We start from the raw sequence: 14,029 nt of genomic DNA on the forward strand, positions 1-14,029 counted from the left end.
CAATTTTCATTATTTTCGGTGGATTATTAACAACATTATTGATTAACAATGGGTTAATCGTTCTCCATCGAGAATTGGAAACCATATTCCTCCATTTTGATATTCCGTGAAATATTACTATCTAGCTAAGACATTGAGCACTGCCCAGATAGTTTCAGCCGAAAAATGAATCAATTGTCTTCAAGATATGCTAATTTAAAGGGACCCCTTTTTATTTGATTGTTTATAAGATAAGGTTAAAACGAAAAAGGTCAACGCATAAACGTAAATATACACGGAATGAAACGTAAGTGTATGGAATGTTACGTCATTGTTGCTAGTCACAGGTATCCGCCATGAGTATGGAAATTTGTATACCCTATTTCATTTCAATTTGATTAGTTTCTTCTACATATATATATCCCGGTTCCGATACATAGTTCCGTTATCTGCAAAAATACCATAAACTAACAATAAAAACAACAAATACCGTTTTTCCGGTATGCGGATCTTTTCCATTGGTTATCTTAATTCTGTATACCCTATTTTTAACGGTTTTTATCTATTTCGAATACTAAGATTGTTTCTAAGGCAAGCGAGAGCAAGAAAAAAACCCACCACTAAGAATATGAGATATATTTCTGCCTAGGCTAGTATTGAAGTTTATACTATTCTATATATTCCCCATTTTCTTTTCTATACCTCTAAAAAACAGTTAATAAATTTAGAAAAATTGCCAGCAGTGAGAGTTAAATACCAAATCATATCGATGCTTTTGTGGAATACAAATTATATGAAAATAATTTATTGAATATATGTATATATAGCGTGAGTCCTACTTGCCATGGGTATTTTAATAATCACGATCAATCGCCCATCTCCAACGTGTAACCCAAGGATGCATTCCGATGCAAGCAGCACCTATCGATATTAGCGCGGCTATCATCGATATATCTCACGCTCATGCACGTGTTTACTACACGCATTATTTTTGTGTTTTCAAATTTCATATTTAGACCAGTCTTTACCTGCACACAAAGATGCCACGCTCCAAACGCGATAAGAAAGGTACGTGTTTAGCTATTTGGAGAGCTTTGGAGTAGTTCTTAATCCAGAGACCGTCTATTTCAGTTTCGTTAACAAAGACCGACCGCAAGGGTCTGGCTTGGAAACAGCGATTCGTCGATGATATCAGATTCTGTGTAGGAAAGTACCCCAATATATTCGTGTTCCAGGTGCAAAACATGCGCAACAGCATACTGAAGGACCTGCGACAGGAATGGAAGAACAACTCGCGCATCATATTTGGGAAAAACCGCGTAATGCAAATCGGTCTGGGACGCACAAAGAGCGAAGAAACGGAAGCAGGTCTGCACAAGGTAAAGTTTTTGTCAATCTATCCATATAAAATCTAGCATTTCTAATGTTTTGTGTGTTGAATCAGCTCGCCAAGCGCCTTAACGGCCAGGTGGGTCTACTGTTCACAGAAAAGTCCAAAGAGGAAGTCTTGGAATGGGCAGAAAATTACTGGGCGGTGGAATATGCGCGAAGTGGTTTTATCGCAACCGAGACGGTTACATTGCCAGCCGGTCCCCTCGAGGACTTTGCCCACTCCATGGAGCCCCATTTGCGTTCGTTGGGCATGCCCACCAAGCTGGAAAAGGGCATCGTGACCATATACAGTGATTACACCGTATGCGAAGAGGGAAAGGTCCTTACACCCGAGCAAGCTCGTATACTCAAATTGGTGGGCAAACCAATGGCCAAGTTCCGAATGACGATGCGGTGCTCCTGGACAAAGAGTGATGGCTTCCAGTTGCACGTTGAGGACGGTATAAACGACGAAACCCAAGTCGACAGCGCCGTAGAAGAGGATGCCGAGGAAATGGACGAAGATGAAGATAATGATGAGGACGAAGCTGAATAAATTAGTTTTAAGTTTAGAATTAATTTTTTATGTATATATGAAGTAAAAATACATATATATGCACATACTTTTATCAGATATTTGGTTGGTCTTCGAAAGTAGTTTCCATTATATAAAATCATACTCTATATGTATATATATATATTAGACATTATATTATCTTACGATCAACACAGATAATACTTTACTTGAACATTAAGCTAAAACTAAGTAAACGAAAACACTTAAAAAGCATTTGTGTATAGTATTGCAGCAAAGTCAAAGCCATTTCACGTTGCAAAGAAGTAAAAGATTAGCAAAGGCACTCCAGGGACCACATCCGGATCCTTAACTCGCAACTGGTGGATCGCAGCCATTGTCTGTCACTATGAACAGGACCACGGGCCGATCACCACCGTCTCCGTCTTCCGATTTATCTACACTGACGACACCCAGCAGATCGTTTCCTGACAGCGATGGGGCTGGCGATAAGTCATCGAGCTCTAGCGCACTTGTTGTTGCTCTTAGAAAGAGTTCCAAGGGTATTCCTTGTTCCAAGAGTTCTGGATTTATAGCCTGATCCTCGATACTGTCTGGTCCCAAATCTGTCATCAAATCCATCTGCTCATCATCCTCCCTCTCTGCTGGTAACGTAAACGGCTCCTCAGGTGTGTCCATATGTTATTTGCCCGACAGCAAGGCTGGCGCCGAAATAGTTGGTACAGTGCATCCGGCTTCCATATGCTCGATGACCTGCTGCTTAAGCTGCGCCACATGATCCTTGAGACTTTTCACAATGCCGCCCAAATCAACGTTCTCGCCCTTCAGTATCTTCACGCGGTCCTCCAGCTTCGAGATGCGTTCCAGCTTTCGCTTGCGGCACTTAGATGCGGCAACGCGATTCCGTTGACGTTTGCGCTCCAGCTTGATCTTTTCCTGTGTTTCCATATCGATTGGACTAACCGTTGGGGAGCCGGCTGGGTTCTGGGGCTCATCCTTGATGACAGGGAAGCCCTCGCCCATGTTGGCATAGGTGAAGGTCCCACCGCTGATGCCATTATTCACTGCCGTCATAGTAGTGCCAGTGACAGTTGGGTTGGCGGTTGGATTGCTGGCAGGGAAGGCCTGCGAATTTGTGTGCAGGTTCTGCAGCGCCTCTTCGAAGCCCTTGCCAAAGGCTTCCTGTTCGGATGTAACCGGTCCCACCTTGGTTGGAAACACTTTGCCCGGCTGCGGCGTTTGGATCATATGGTTGGACAGCAGTATTTTTTCCAGGTCTGGTGTGTTGACGGTCTTGGCTTGCAGATCTGGCGAATTAATCACCAGCGGCGCTATAATGCGTTTGTTCTTCGCTGCCTTGTTGTTCAGGTCCAAGAAGCCCGGACGTTTATTCGCATTTGGCGTTGAGGTGATGCCAGGTGTTTGGAAATCCAACGACATCGTCGAACTCTCTTCGTTGCCTACTGGTTCCGTCTTTGGCACAATCGGTGTGGCGCCCGATCCAGCACTGGCGCTCGATGCATTCGCATTGGATAGGGAAGCGGCGGACACGGGGGTTTTCATCTTTGCCCAAGTGATGACGTCAGACTGATTCCAATGAAACGAAATATAAACAAGAGGTTCAATCTGATAACTCGTTTCCCACTTGATGACTCATACAAATATTTGTTCTTCTTCTTACTCACCCGAACAAAATAAGTGCTGCGCAGTGTGTGGAATTTATTCCGTATTTGTATGTGCACGGCTGTGTGCGTACCTATTCCCGGATTTTTAAATTTCACTGCCGTATTTTGAAATAGCTCACAATTATTTCCTGCAATTTATTTATAAATTTGGTTTCGCAAACTTCAAGTGGTGTTTTGATCAGTGGGTTTATCGATAACATATACGGTCCTACACCTCAGAAATACACCAAAATATACCGCCTCATTTTAAAATATACCGTAAATATACTGACGAATTCAAGTTTAATTATACATATTCCTCGATTTTGATATTCCGTGGAATATTACTAGCTAGATAGATCTTTCAGCTCTGCCCACATAGTTTTACCCGATTAATGAATCAATTTTCTATTTAGCTGGCTTATTTAAAATACTTGCTTTTATTGTATTTTGACTAAAACAAGGTTTAATCAAAAAAGCTCTACAAAAACAGTCGCAATGTTTTCACGTCAATCTTGCTGGTATTTGAAGATTTGTTGCTTATCAACCGGAGTATGGCCACATTGATACCCTATTTCGTTAATTTGATATGAAGATCCAAACTGTTTTTAAAACGTAATTAATATAGAAATTTTCTCAATAAACTGCAAAATATGGTTAAAATAGGTAGCTTTAAAACAGCGACTGACTATTGGAGCTTGAGATGAAAAATATTTCCTCAATTCTATAATATCCATTTCCCCAGGGTATGAAGAAAATTTTGTTTTCTCGGCACATCAGTCTGGCCCATACTCATTGTTTCTACCGATTCATACCCGATTCAAAGAGATCGAAAAAGAGAGCCTTAACCGATGATATGGGATAAGAACGAAAAGGACTCACTCACATTAAAAAGCTTCCTCTTATCGGAATCATCCAAAAAAGCTCAAAACGGAATTTTTGGAGGCCGAAGCCGAATTTATTTCAAATTGATGATAACTGTATAGCATAAATATGGGGTTTTCAAACTGTAGCATGTACATCAAATTTAAATGTATATAATATAGTATAGGTATGTAAATACATTTATAATATTTTGCTTTAATATACTGAATATATTTTAACCAATCTGTAGTGCAGTTCAGCGGCTCATTTTTAACTTAGTTTTAGTAAGTTTCCATTTCCCTTCTCCTTTCTCCTTTCCATTGTAGTTTTGTATATTATATAATCACATCTATAGATCTTTTATTGTTTTTACACTGAAACACATTTAAGTATGTATATGTTTATTCGTAGACATGTTTAAATATATATATATATAGAGATTTATACATATGTATCTCTGATAGATTAGGAGTAGTGTTAGCTGTGGACAACCCATAAGCCGACAATGGGGACCATCTGGGAGATACTTTGATCGGCTCGGCTCATTCTCTCCTACAATACAATCCTATTTTATATATGCCTGTATATTTGTGTCTGTCTGACCTTTAACTGAATTCAAAGCTGTAGTTAAGCATTTGATTCTCGAACTGCGGCTAGCTGCCTATTTGGAAATCGCTCTCAAATCTCGCAAGGAGAACTTAGTTATACAAAAAAAAAACTGATTATGCGAATATTACATACAAATATGCGCCGAATTGTCTTTTGGTTTTTGATTTGATTATATATGAAGGCCCTGTGGATATATAGTTTGTATGATTACGACCTCTTTGTACACAAACACTTATGTAACTTTAAATATGTTTAGCAAACTTCTGTATTTGGACATTTAACATTCAATTAGGAGTGGAGTGGTTCAAAGACGCTGCTTAAATGGATTGTGGCTCGGTATTGGCGTATTGTATTTGCATTCGTATTTGCCTGTAGGTATATAGCATATATAGCACTTCCCTTGGGTATCAGTTGAGTTTTTGTGCTACCGGCAAAGGGTTTCAAGAGCAGGATAGTACATATTGTACATCGAAATACGCCCCTAATGCCCCGCTTTTTTCGGTGTCAACTGCTGCATGATTATACATGTACAATATTTTTGCAATTAGCATAGGTAGTACTCTAGGTTGCCCTCTGCCACCGCCTATGGAGTGGTAGACAGGAAAATACACACATCAAAATATTCTATATATTTGGTTTTGGTTTTGAATCAAACTTTTGATCTTTGCTAGTTCAGCATATTCTTTTTTGTTTTTGTTTTGGATTAACATATGGGGCCCCCTGCTTTTCGCTGTAGCTTCTTTTTTGATTATTCTTTTTAAACGCACACAAAGAAGATGATAGGAAAACGTTTATAGCCCAATCTCGCGCATGGCCCTGTACAGACAAGGATTCTTCAAGCACTCACGCGGTCCAAGCTGTCGGCCGGGCGTGCCGCGCAGTATCATCAGGATGGAGCGGGCCACCGACTGGCAATCGTTACTGCTGCCACAGATGCTGTCGGCCTCGGCCAAATACTGATAGTCGCAGGCCACCTGCGAGGCTCCCTGGAGGAAAATTCGAAACAGTTTCATCAGTTCTATGCCCCAGCGCAGTGCAGAGGGCCAATACTTACACAGAGATAGCATATTTGGTGGACACCGCACAGGGGCAGAAGCTCTTGGTTGACGTCCCCTGAAATCAAATCGACTCCCCGACAGCGTTCCGCCATGGACTCAATGACGGGGCACTGGTTGGAGCCGATTATGTAGTTCTTGTTGCCCAGATAGGCATCGTTTAGGGTCTCGTACGGGACACTACCAGCGGTGAGGGCCTCCTCCATGTTATTGGGCTGCTCCGGATAGCGCAAGTACCCGCTGCGCTTCCTCTTCTCCATATCATGCGGCGGCTTGGCATCTCTGAGTGGTCATGGAAAAGAAGATTAGGTGTGGAATAATCATCTGGCATTTGGCTTACTCAGCCTGCTCCTTCTTGACGCTGTAGCGCTTCTTGGCCGACCAGTAGTTGGGCTCTAGAGTGTTTTCCTCCGAATCCGGTTCGATGGTATTGCGCATTAAGTGGTTTCCGTTGTCCACCGACTGCCGCAGCTTGTCCAGGGCACGACGCATCTTCTCCAGGCTGTAGGCCGTGGCCAGGCGGGACAGAACGTGGTCCTTGATTTTGCGTATGTCCTCCCTGTTGTTGACGCCCTCGTGTGCACCCGTATACTTGATGGTCTCATCGATGATGAAGTCCTCAATCGACTGCAGCTTCCTGTCCATGCTCTCCAGCTTCTCTGGATCCATGTCCCGCTTCTTCTTGTTCTCTTCCTGCGCATCCGGTTCCTCCTCTTCGTTGTTGTTACTATTATTGTTTGTGCTGTCACTTTCTAAACGCTTCTTCGTTTGCCTTTAATAAGGGGATTTGATAAGAGTTACTTTAGATATAATCTCCACTAGATCCGATCAAAACTCACTCAGTTTCCTGGGCAGACTTCTTCTTGCGGTCTAGGTCCAGACCAAAGTACTGGGACCAGTCGATCGACTTCTTGGCCCTCAGCATCAGATGGCCCACAGTGGGCGCCCGGAGATGCTTGGAGTGTCCGGCGCCGCTGACTGCGGCTCGCTTCTTCTTGCGTCGCCGCTCATCGGCCTCCGCCTCGGTGTCCGGCTCGGCATCGCCCTCATCCTCGTCGAACTCATCGTGGTCGTCCTCATCGGAGCTCTCCTCACCCTCATCATCGTGCTCGTCCACGTCGTGGTCGTGCTCATCACTGTCCCTGCGATGTGCGTGATCGCTGCGCTTGCGATGACGATACTCTGGACCCATGCCGGGAACGTGGTTGCCATGATGACCGGAGTGTCCGCCATGCTGGACCATCTCGCCAGCTGGAGCGGCAGGCTTCTCGTTGGTCACGTTCACGCGCTGGAAATTAATCTCCAATCGCATGTCACCCAAGGCCGTGGTCGTGGCTGGTGGCATCTCCGGGACATGGGCTGCGGTGGTAGTATTCGGCTCATCAGCCGAACGCTTCTTTTTCTCGTCCGACTGCTCCTGCAGCGGCTTTAGATGGGAGTCGACGGGCTTGCCAAAAAGTTCGCTCAGCTCCTGGGCCACTCGCTCGTCGGTCTTGGCCAGCGGCATCTGCTCCTTGTTGCTGCCAATGGCCCGCTTGGCCACTGGGAACCGCTTCTTCTTGTCGGCATTGGCATTGTACGGCAGCCATGGAAGGACCGGATAGGAGCGCTTCTTCTGCATCAACAGGTAGTATGGTGGCACGCGCATCCGCTTCTTCTGTTCGAACAGTTCGGGATCCAGATCCTGTTCTTGCTGGTGCTGCTGCGGCTGGACATCTTTTCCCAGTTGCTGGCGCTGGTCGAAATGATGCCACCACTGACGCACTGCATCCTTGTACCGCTCGCTGCGATCCTGTTCCCCGGCCTCCTCGATCTCGCGCAGAAACTGATCCGCCAGCTCGTTATGTGCGGGCTCTCCGCCTAGTGGTGGTTGATTCTCACGTTCACGGAACACAGACGGAGCTGGTGCATCTGCAAAAATGAGCGAAAAACCATCGATGACTTAACCTTGTGACCTCGAAACGGAATCAGAAACAGGTTGCCCCGACTGGCGGCAGTCCATAAATCTTTTACCCAAACGGACATGCATCAAGTTGTTGGCCGTGCGAAAGCCATTAAATGAAATGACAGGAAGGAAGAAGGGCTGTTAGGATCTGCTTCCAGCTGGTTGCATTCATCATCGACCCATATATGTAGTATCACCCACCTAATGCCACTCACAAGTTAATCGGAGCTAAGTGGTTTTAGCCGGGGCCATTGTTCGCCTCTTATCCGCTCAATCCTCCATATATTATCGGCCCAGCTTCTCGAGTGGACGGATGGACCGACAAGCGTGTGCTTGTCCGTGTGCGTGTGCGTGCGTGTCTGTGCTTTGCTTTGCTTTGAGCTTTTACTTACCGAGCTGCTCGTCACGTTCTCGAAAGAGGGACGGGGCGGCGGAGAAGCGCTTCCTACTCTCATCGGCAAACAGATTATTGCGATTGTTGTCCAAATCGTCGCCAGCGCCGGGCCCAAAGTCGTAGCCACTGAACGGTGGACCCAGGGCGCGATCCGGCTCAAAGTCGTCGGAGTCGCGCCCTAAGTACTTGGCGAGCTCTTTATTAATTCGGTGCCGATTACGATTCTTACTCTTTCCAAATAAATCTGCATCGTAGGCAACCGGAGAACACAAATAAACGGGACCACGCGAGACCACGCGAGACCACGCGAGACCAAAGAGCAGAGAGGACAAAGGAAAAGAGAAACAGAAACGAAACAGAAGCAAAGAAAGAAAACGGTAAATGTGATTGTCAGAGTGCGCTGTGCTGTAAGGTGCTCAATGGGTCAGCGCGGGAGGGGAGGGGAGCTGTGCTTAAGGGCAAAGCAAGACAAGTGCAAGCTACATATATGTATGTATGTATCGGCGGATGTCCCTCCTCATTATTGTTGGGTACTCAGTTCCAGATGACGGTGACGGGGCCAGACGGACGGCCTACATGCATCTGACAGCTACTTGCGTGGGCTGCCAGCATTGCGTAAGTTTCGCGGTTTTGGTCACTTCAGGGTTAATAATATCTGGAGCAGGCATTTGATGGATTTGTGACAGCTAAAGTGTGTGTGTGGGGGGGGGGGGGGGGGGGGGGGGTCTAGAGGAACTTTTCTTCATTTCTCGTCACTTACCTTCTTCCCAGTCATCCAGCGGGGGTGGGGCATTCAACGGAAATTTCGATGCCTCGCGACGGTGCAGCTCGTCAACGGCTGCCTGGAGCGAATAGGCGGCGGTGCGCTGTGGTGTTGCCCTGATGCACTGCAGGAGTAGTAGCACCACGAAGCTACCGCAAATGCTCAAAAATCGCTTAGCCATCCTTACTGTTGCTGGCTCACTCTACCAACTGCAACAAGAACGAACAAAAAACAAAGGGAAAGGGTAAAATAGGGGTTCGGGGTCAAAAGGAGAGGCATAAAACGATACGGTTGAAACATAGCCCCATTAAAAGTGATTTTATGCTCAACACGTTCCACGGCGGCCCGGCACGGTAAAAAACTTTTAATTACATTTGCACTTTAAAGCAAGGTTTATATATAGTATGTATGTTGTATATACGCTTCTTTATGGTGTGTGAAATTCCATATTACTTTACTTAATTATGCAGATGGTAATCATCAGGTAACCAAATTCCGCAGGACAAAAGATATTTGAATAATCTACCCATTGGGGCCCGACTATCTAATGAAGAACATCCTCTACCACCCACACGCATATAAAAGGTTCCCCCTTATAAATCAATAAAATTCCAATGTGCGTGAATATTTTCATCATCTTCATCAAAATTGGAGGGAGTAGAATTTCTCTCTTCAGAGCTTCGTACGTACTTCCTTTTCGTCTGCTCCGTGGGCAGAATTCTTGGTCGCTGACAAAAGCCAGAGTTGACAATTATGTGAAAGTTGAATGGTTGGTTGGATGCCAAATGCCATTGAGTGCGAGCTCATCCCACCCATCCCATCCCATCCCCATTCCTCATTCCTTTTCTTAACGATGGCGATGGCGCACATAAGTATGCTATACATTCCTGACTTCAGCAGAGAGGGGGAATAAATCTCAATGAATAGACGCCTTGGATGTGGCCACCTACCCACACACTCCCTACACATGCATGCCACGTACCTGCGGCAGCGTTAGCTTTTCATTTGTACCACTAAATGTCAAGGCAGCTGGGTTTTCTTTAGTTTGGTTTAACAGCTCCCCTGCACCTTCTGTGGCTCGCCTACAGCTGTTGGCTTCATTATTCTGGTCTTAGTTGCTGTTGCTATTGGTTCTTTCAATATATTATTTCTGCATGGCTGGGCTCTTGTCTCCTCACTATCTAGTCGTTTATGCCGGCTTAAAGTTGAGGGCAGGAACGGAAATGCAGGAAAACGGATTTCAGTCTCATTGAATTACAATACGAGGTTAGAAGACTGTTGTTGGGATACGTGCTCTTTGGATTGCCCGTTGCCTGTTGCTTCTTGGGAAGCTTTTCCACAGCAGGAAAATCGAATTTTCCCCTTACAGCTGCTGGTTCATATGATTGAATATTGATTAGAGTCTCAGCTTGTGTCTTGGTTGTATGTACCGCAAAATGCAGCTAGTGTCAATCATTCAATTGCAGACTACAAAGATTTCCTAGAAAATTCATTTTGTATCCCTCTCAACCTCTCCCTAATATGACCAGCTTTTAGGAACCATTTGACAGAGAGGCAGGACCCAGCAGGAAATTCATATTAGCGAGATAATTGAATTTGCCGCAGTAATTTTGAAGCCATGGATACCCTGCTCAGGATTATACATTTATTTTCTGGTTTTCCCTGCAGTAAATTGGGGACAAATTGAATTGGGCATTCGCCGGCGGACCCCAACTAAGTGAGTCGCGTCCGGGATGCATTTTGCCAGAGGAAGAGTTGGTGGAAGTGGCTAATTAGGCTGCTGGGGCAAGAGCTTTTTGGCTTAAAATATTTAAATGAAGCCTGAACGCTGCTGCTGTCCTGGGGCCAAATTCTACGACGACAGAAGGAGGAGCAACTTGTTTGTCAAGCTTGTTATGCGACTGACCCACGAGTGCGGGGGCGAGTGTGTGTATGTATGTACCTTTTTATGTATGAGTATTCAAGTTTCAGTTCAGTTCAGTTCAGTTCACGACTGCTTGAAGCATTCGCAAACAAAAACAACTTGTGCAATCAAGCAATTTGCAATATCTAATTAGAGACAGGAAATGAAAGAGTGCTGCGAATAAATTTTACGCAATATTCGTGGCGTCTTTTCACCGCCCTTGCGTTACGCCCACACACGCACATCGCCGACGAAAAAGCAACGAAAAACAAATCAATGGCAAATCCATGCACAGAATTTGCACAGCTCTTGCTCTTGCAACCGAGCAAGAGATTCCATTTGCATCTCATGTATTGGTCGCTACTCACTTGATTTCAATTTGCAGTTAGTTGTAAATTGCACTTTTTCCTCGAAAATTAAGAATACTTTTGCTCAGACACTTTTCACAACATGGCGTCACGCCTACGCCAGAGCACTGAAAGTAAGTCAGGTCCTTCAGTCCTAAGTCAAGACGGAACAGTGACAGACCACTGGCACAGGGCTCGGTATTTTATACAGCGAATTCGCCTCTGCGAAAGGATACGAGCGAATTCAGCAAAAGCTTCGGGAGAGAGTCAGCTAAGCTGTTGCTCAAGGACCTTTCGCTCGGAGCGAAGCCATGCTCTCTCGTTTCCTAGAGCGAGAGGGCATGAATGTGGAAAACTTTTTGGGGAACAGGTAGGCCGTGCGGCCCCCTTCGCATGGCTTGTATGTGAGTTCGTCGTCTGCCTGTGCTCTCCTCTCAGTTTCGCTTTGATATTCCCCTTTGAGACATATCAACACTGAATAAATATATCACAAAACATTATAGTGTAATTTCTGAAATTTTCAAAAATGAGCGGCTGGAAGCAATTTTTAGCTGGTACAATAGCCGCTCTAGGTGCCTTCTGCCTGGGCTGCTGCATCGGATGGTCAGGACCTGTTGAGCAAGAAGTTAAAGCAGGGGACGCATACAAGTTCACGCCCTCCTCCATGGAATGGGGATGGGTATCCTCGTTGATGACATTGGGAGGTGCCGCATCCTGCATCCCCGTTGGAGTTCTAATTGGCATTTTTGGACGCAAGATCACGATGCTGGGCCTGGCACCCCCCTTCTTCATCGGCTGGCTGCTGATCATCTTTGCCCAGAAAGCCTTTATGCTGATGATTGGCCGCTTCATAGTGGGATTCTGTGGCGGAGCCTTCTGCATCACGGCTCCCATGTACAACACGGAGATCGCCGAGCTGAGCAAGCGCGGCATTATGGGCTGCTTCTTCCAGTTGCTGATCGTCCACGGCATACTATATGCCTTCATCGTGGGTGCCTTCGCCAAAGTTAAGTTGATGAACATACTCTGCGCCATCTGGCCGATCATTTTTTTCGTGCTATTCCTTTGGATGCCGGAGTCCCCGGTATATCTGGCACAGAAGGGCAAGAACGACAAAGCAGAGAAGTCTCTGAAGTTTCTTCGCGGCAAGGATGCCGACGTCAGTGCAGAATCCAATCAAATGGCAAGCGAAGGCAATAAGGAGAAGGTCAAGCCAATGCAAGCCCTCTGTCGCAAGAACACTCTCAAAAGTATGGCCATTTCGATGATGCTGATGCTTTTCCAGCAGGTTACCGGCATCAATGCCATTCTTTTCTACGCCACTGGCATATTCAAGGATGCCGGTACTGGATTTTCGCCCTCAGCCTCCACCATTATACTGGGCGTGGTTCAAGTTATTGCCACTATTGTCTCCATCTTGCTGATCGACAAACTGGGGCGCAAGATTCTGCTGCTCGCCTCAGCAGCCCTTATGTTCTTGGCTACTTTGATCATGGCCCTCTACTTCCAGTGGCTGACGAAAAAAAATGTCGGCTGGCTGCCCGTGCTTGCTGTTTGCGTCTTCATCATTGGATTCTCACTTGGATTTGGACCCGTCCCATGGCTGTTGATGGCCGAACTGTTCGCCGAGGATGCCAAGCCCGTGGCCGGAGCCATTGCGGGCACCACCAACTGGATTTTCGCCTTCATTGTGACTTTGGCCTTTCCACTGATCAAGGACGAATTTGGTCCTGCTGCCTGCTTCTGGATCTTTGCCGCCGTCTCCTTCGCCGCCATCATTTTCGTTCTGTTCCTGGTGCCCGAGACGAAGGGCAAGACTCTGAACGAGATTCAAGGAATGATCGCTGGCGGCAAAAAGGACTAGGGAATGCATCTCAATATATTCGTTATTTGTTTATTAAATGAAATACTTGCATGGTATGATCATTGCTGTCAATTCTCATGTGACTAAGCGATGGGGGCACTTTGGGGAGTATATTATAGGTATAGGGGCTATTGAACTAAATTAAGGGAGAACGGATTTGTATATTACTTCCAAAAAAGCGATTATCAAAAGCCTATAGCCTTAGTTATCTCTTATTTCTACTAGAATTGAAGTTTATTTTATTTCTCATGATCGATACAACTTCATCTTGATATTGAGAAATTAATTATATACAGAGTTCACGTTGATTTCATTTATAATTGATTTCACGTATAAGGTGTACATACAGATTTTGGCCTGATTTCATCATCGAGGAGTGGCTGGCGATATCTACCACCTGTTGTTTTTGTTGTTGAGTTGCCCGGGCAGCTCCCAAAATCAAGGTCGCGGCATGCTATAAATAGCTGCAGCTGCAGCTGAAGCACTTACCATCCGTACACTCCACTCTTCCTGCAAGCAAGCTCTGCTCTCCAACCAGAACCAGACCGCACAAACACTGCACTGAACTCTGTTCCGAAAACAGAACCTCACTGGGGGAAATGCAAGTACAACCTGATGCAATCAGTAAGTATGAGTGCCAAATTGCAGCCGTGAGCCGAAGGATGGAAAAAGCTTCCTGCCAGATTTTCGGGCTTCATATTCCCGATGCCTGGCCATTGCGCATGTCCGTAATATT

General features: G+C 45.6%; 4 protein-coding genes across 6 annotated transcripts; 2 read left to right on the top strand and 2 right to left on the bottom strand.

The window, feature by feature from the left end:
* Positions 1–920: 920 nt before the first annotated feature.
* LOC108160414 (mRNA turnover protein 4 homolog) lies at positions 921–1,986 on the top strand. The gene is made up of 3 exons (XM_017294409.2): positions 921–1,047; positions 1,111–1,358; positions 1,424–1,986. The coding sequence occupies exons 1-3, from the start codon at positions 1,020–1,022 to the stop codon at positions 1,904–1,906; spliced, it is 759 nt and encodes a 252-aa protein (XP_017149898.1). The 5' UTR covers positions 921–1,019; the 3' UTR covers positions 1,907–1,986.
* On the bottom strand, positions 1,919–3,766 carry LOC108160413 (transcription factor AP-1). Its single transcript, XM_017294408.2, is given in 2 exon segments — positions 1,919–3,472; positions 3,571–3,766. A coding segment is annotated over 1 exon segment (1,215 nt). The 5' UTR covers positions 3,449–3,472; positions 3,571–3,766; the 3' UTR covers positions 1,919–2,233.
* A 1,524-nt stretch (positions 3,767–5,290) lies between these two features.
* LOC108160752 lies at positions 5,291–13,891 on the bottom strand. Of its 3 annotated transcripts, none has more exons than XM_017294950.2 (7): positions 13,783–13,891; positions 9,177–9,388; positions 8,415–8,660; positions 6,917–7,988; positions 6,418–6,849; positions 6,077–6,359; positions 5,291–6,008 (listed from the first exon to the last, which is right to left on the bottom strand). In XM_017294950.2, the coding sequence occupies exons 2-7, from the start codon at positions 9,358–9,360 to the stop codon at positions 5,814–5,816; spliced, it is 2,412 nt and encodes an 803-aa protein (XP_017150439.1). In that variant the 5' UTR covers positions 9,361–9,388; positions 13,783–13,891; the 3' UTR covers positions 5,291–5,813. The 3 variants fall into 3 exon arrangements, with proteins under 3 accessions (XP_017150439.1, XP_017150438.1, XP_017150440.1); XM_017294949.2 differs by lacking the exon at positions 13,783–13,891 and adding an exon at positions 11,451–11,601; XM_017294951.2 differs by lacking the exons at positions 8,415–8,660; positions 13,783–13,891 and adding an exon at positions 11,451–11,600.
* LOC108160755 (facilitated trehalose transporter Tret1) lies at positions 11,862–13,365 on the top strand. Its single transcript, XM_017294953.2, has one exon. The coding sequence runs from the start codon at positions 11,956–11,958 to the stop codon at positions 13,291–13,293; it is 1,338 nt and encodes a 445-aa protein (XP_017150442.1). The 5' UTR covers positions 11,862–11,955; the 3' UTR covers positions 13,294–13,365.
* Positions 13,892–14,029: the final 138 nt, after the last annotated feature.

Source organism: Drosophila miranda, chromosome 3 (genome assembly GCF_003369915.1).
Source record: "Drosophila miranda strain MSH22 chromosome 3, D.miranda_PacBio2.1, whole genome shotgun sequence".
NCBI lineage: Eukaryota > Metazoa > Arthropoda > Insecta > Diptera > Drosophilidae > Drosophila > Drosophila miranda.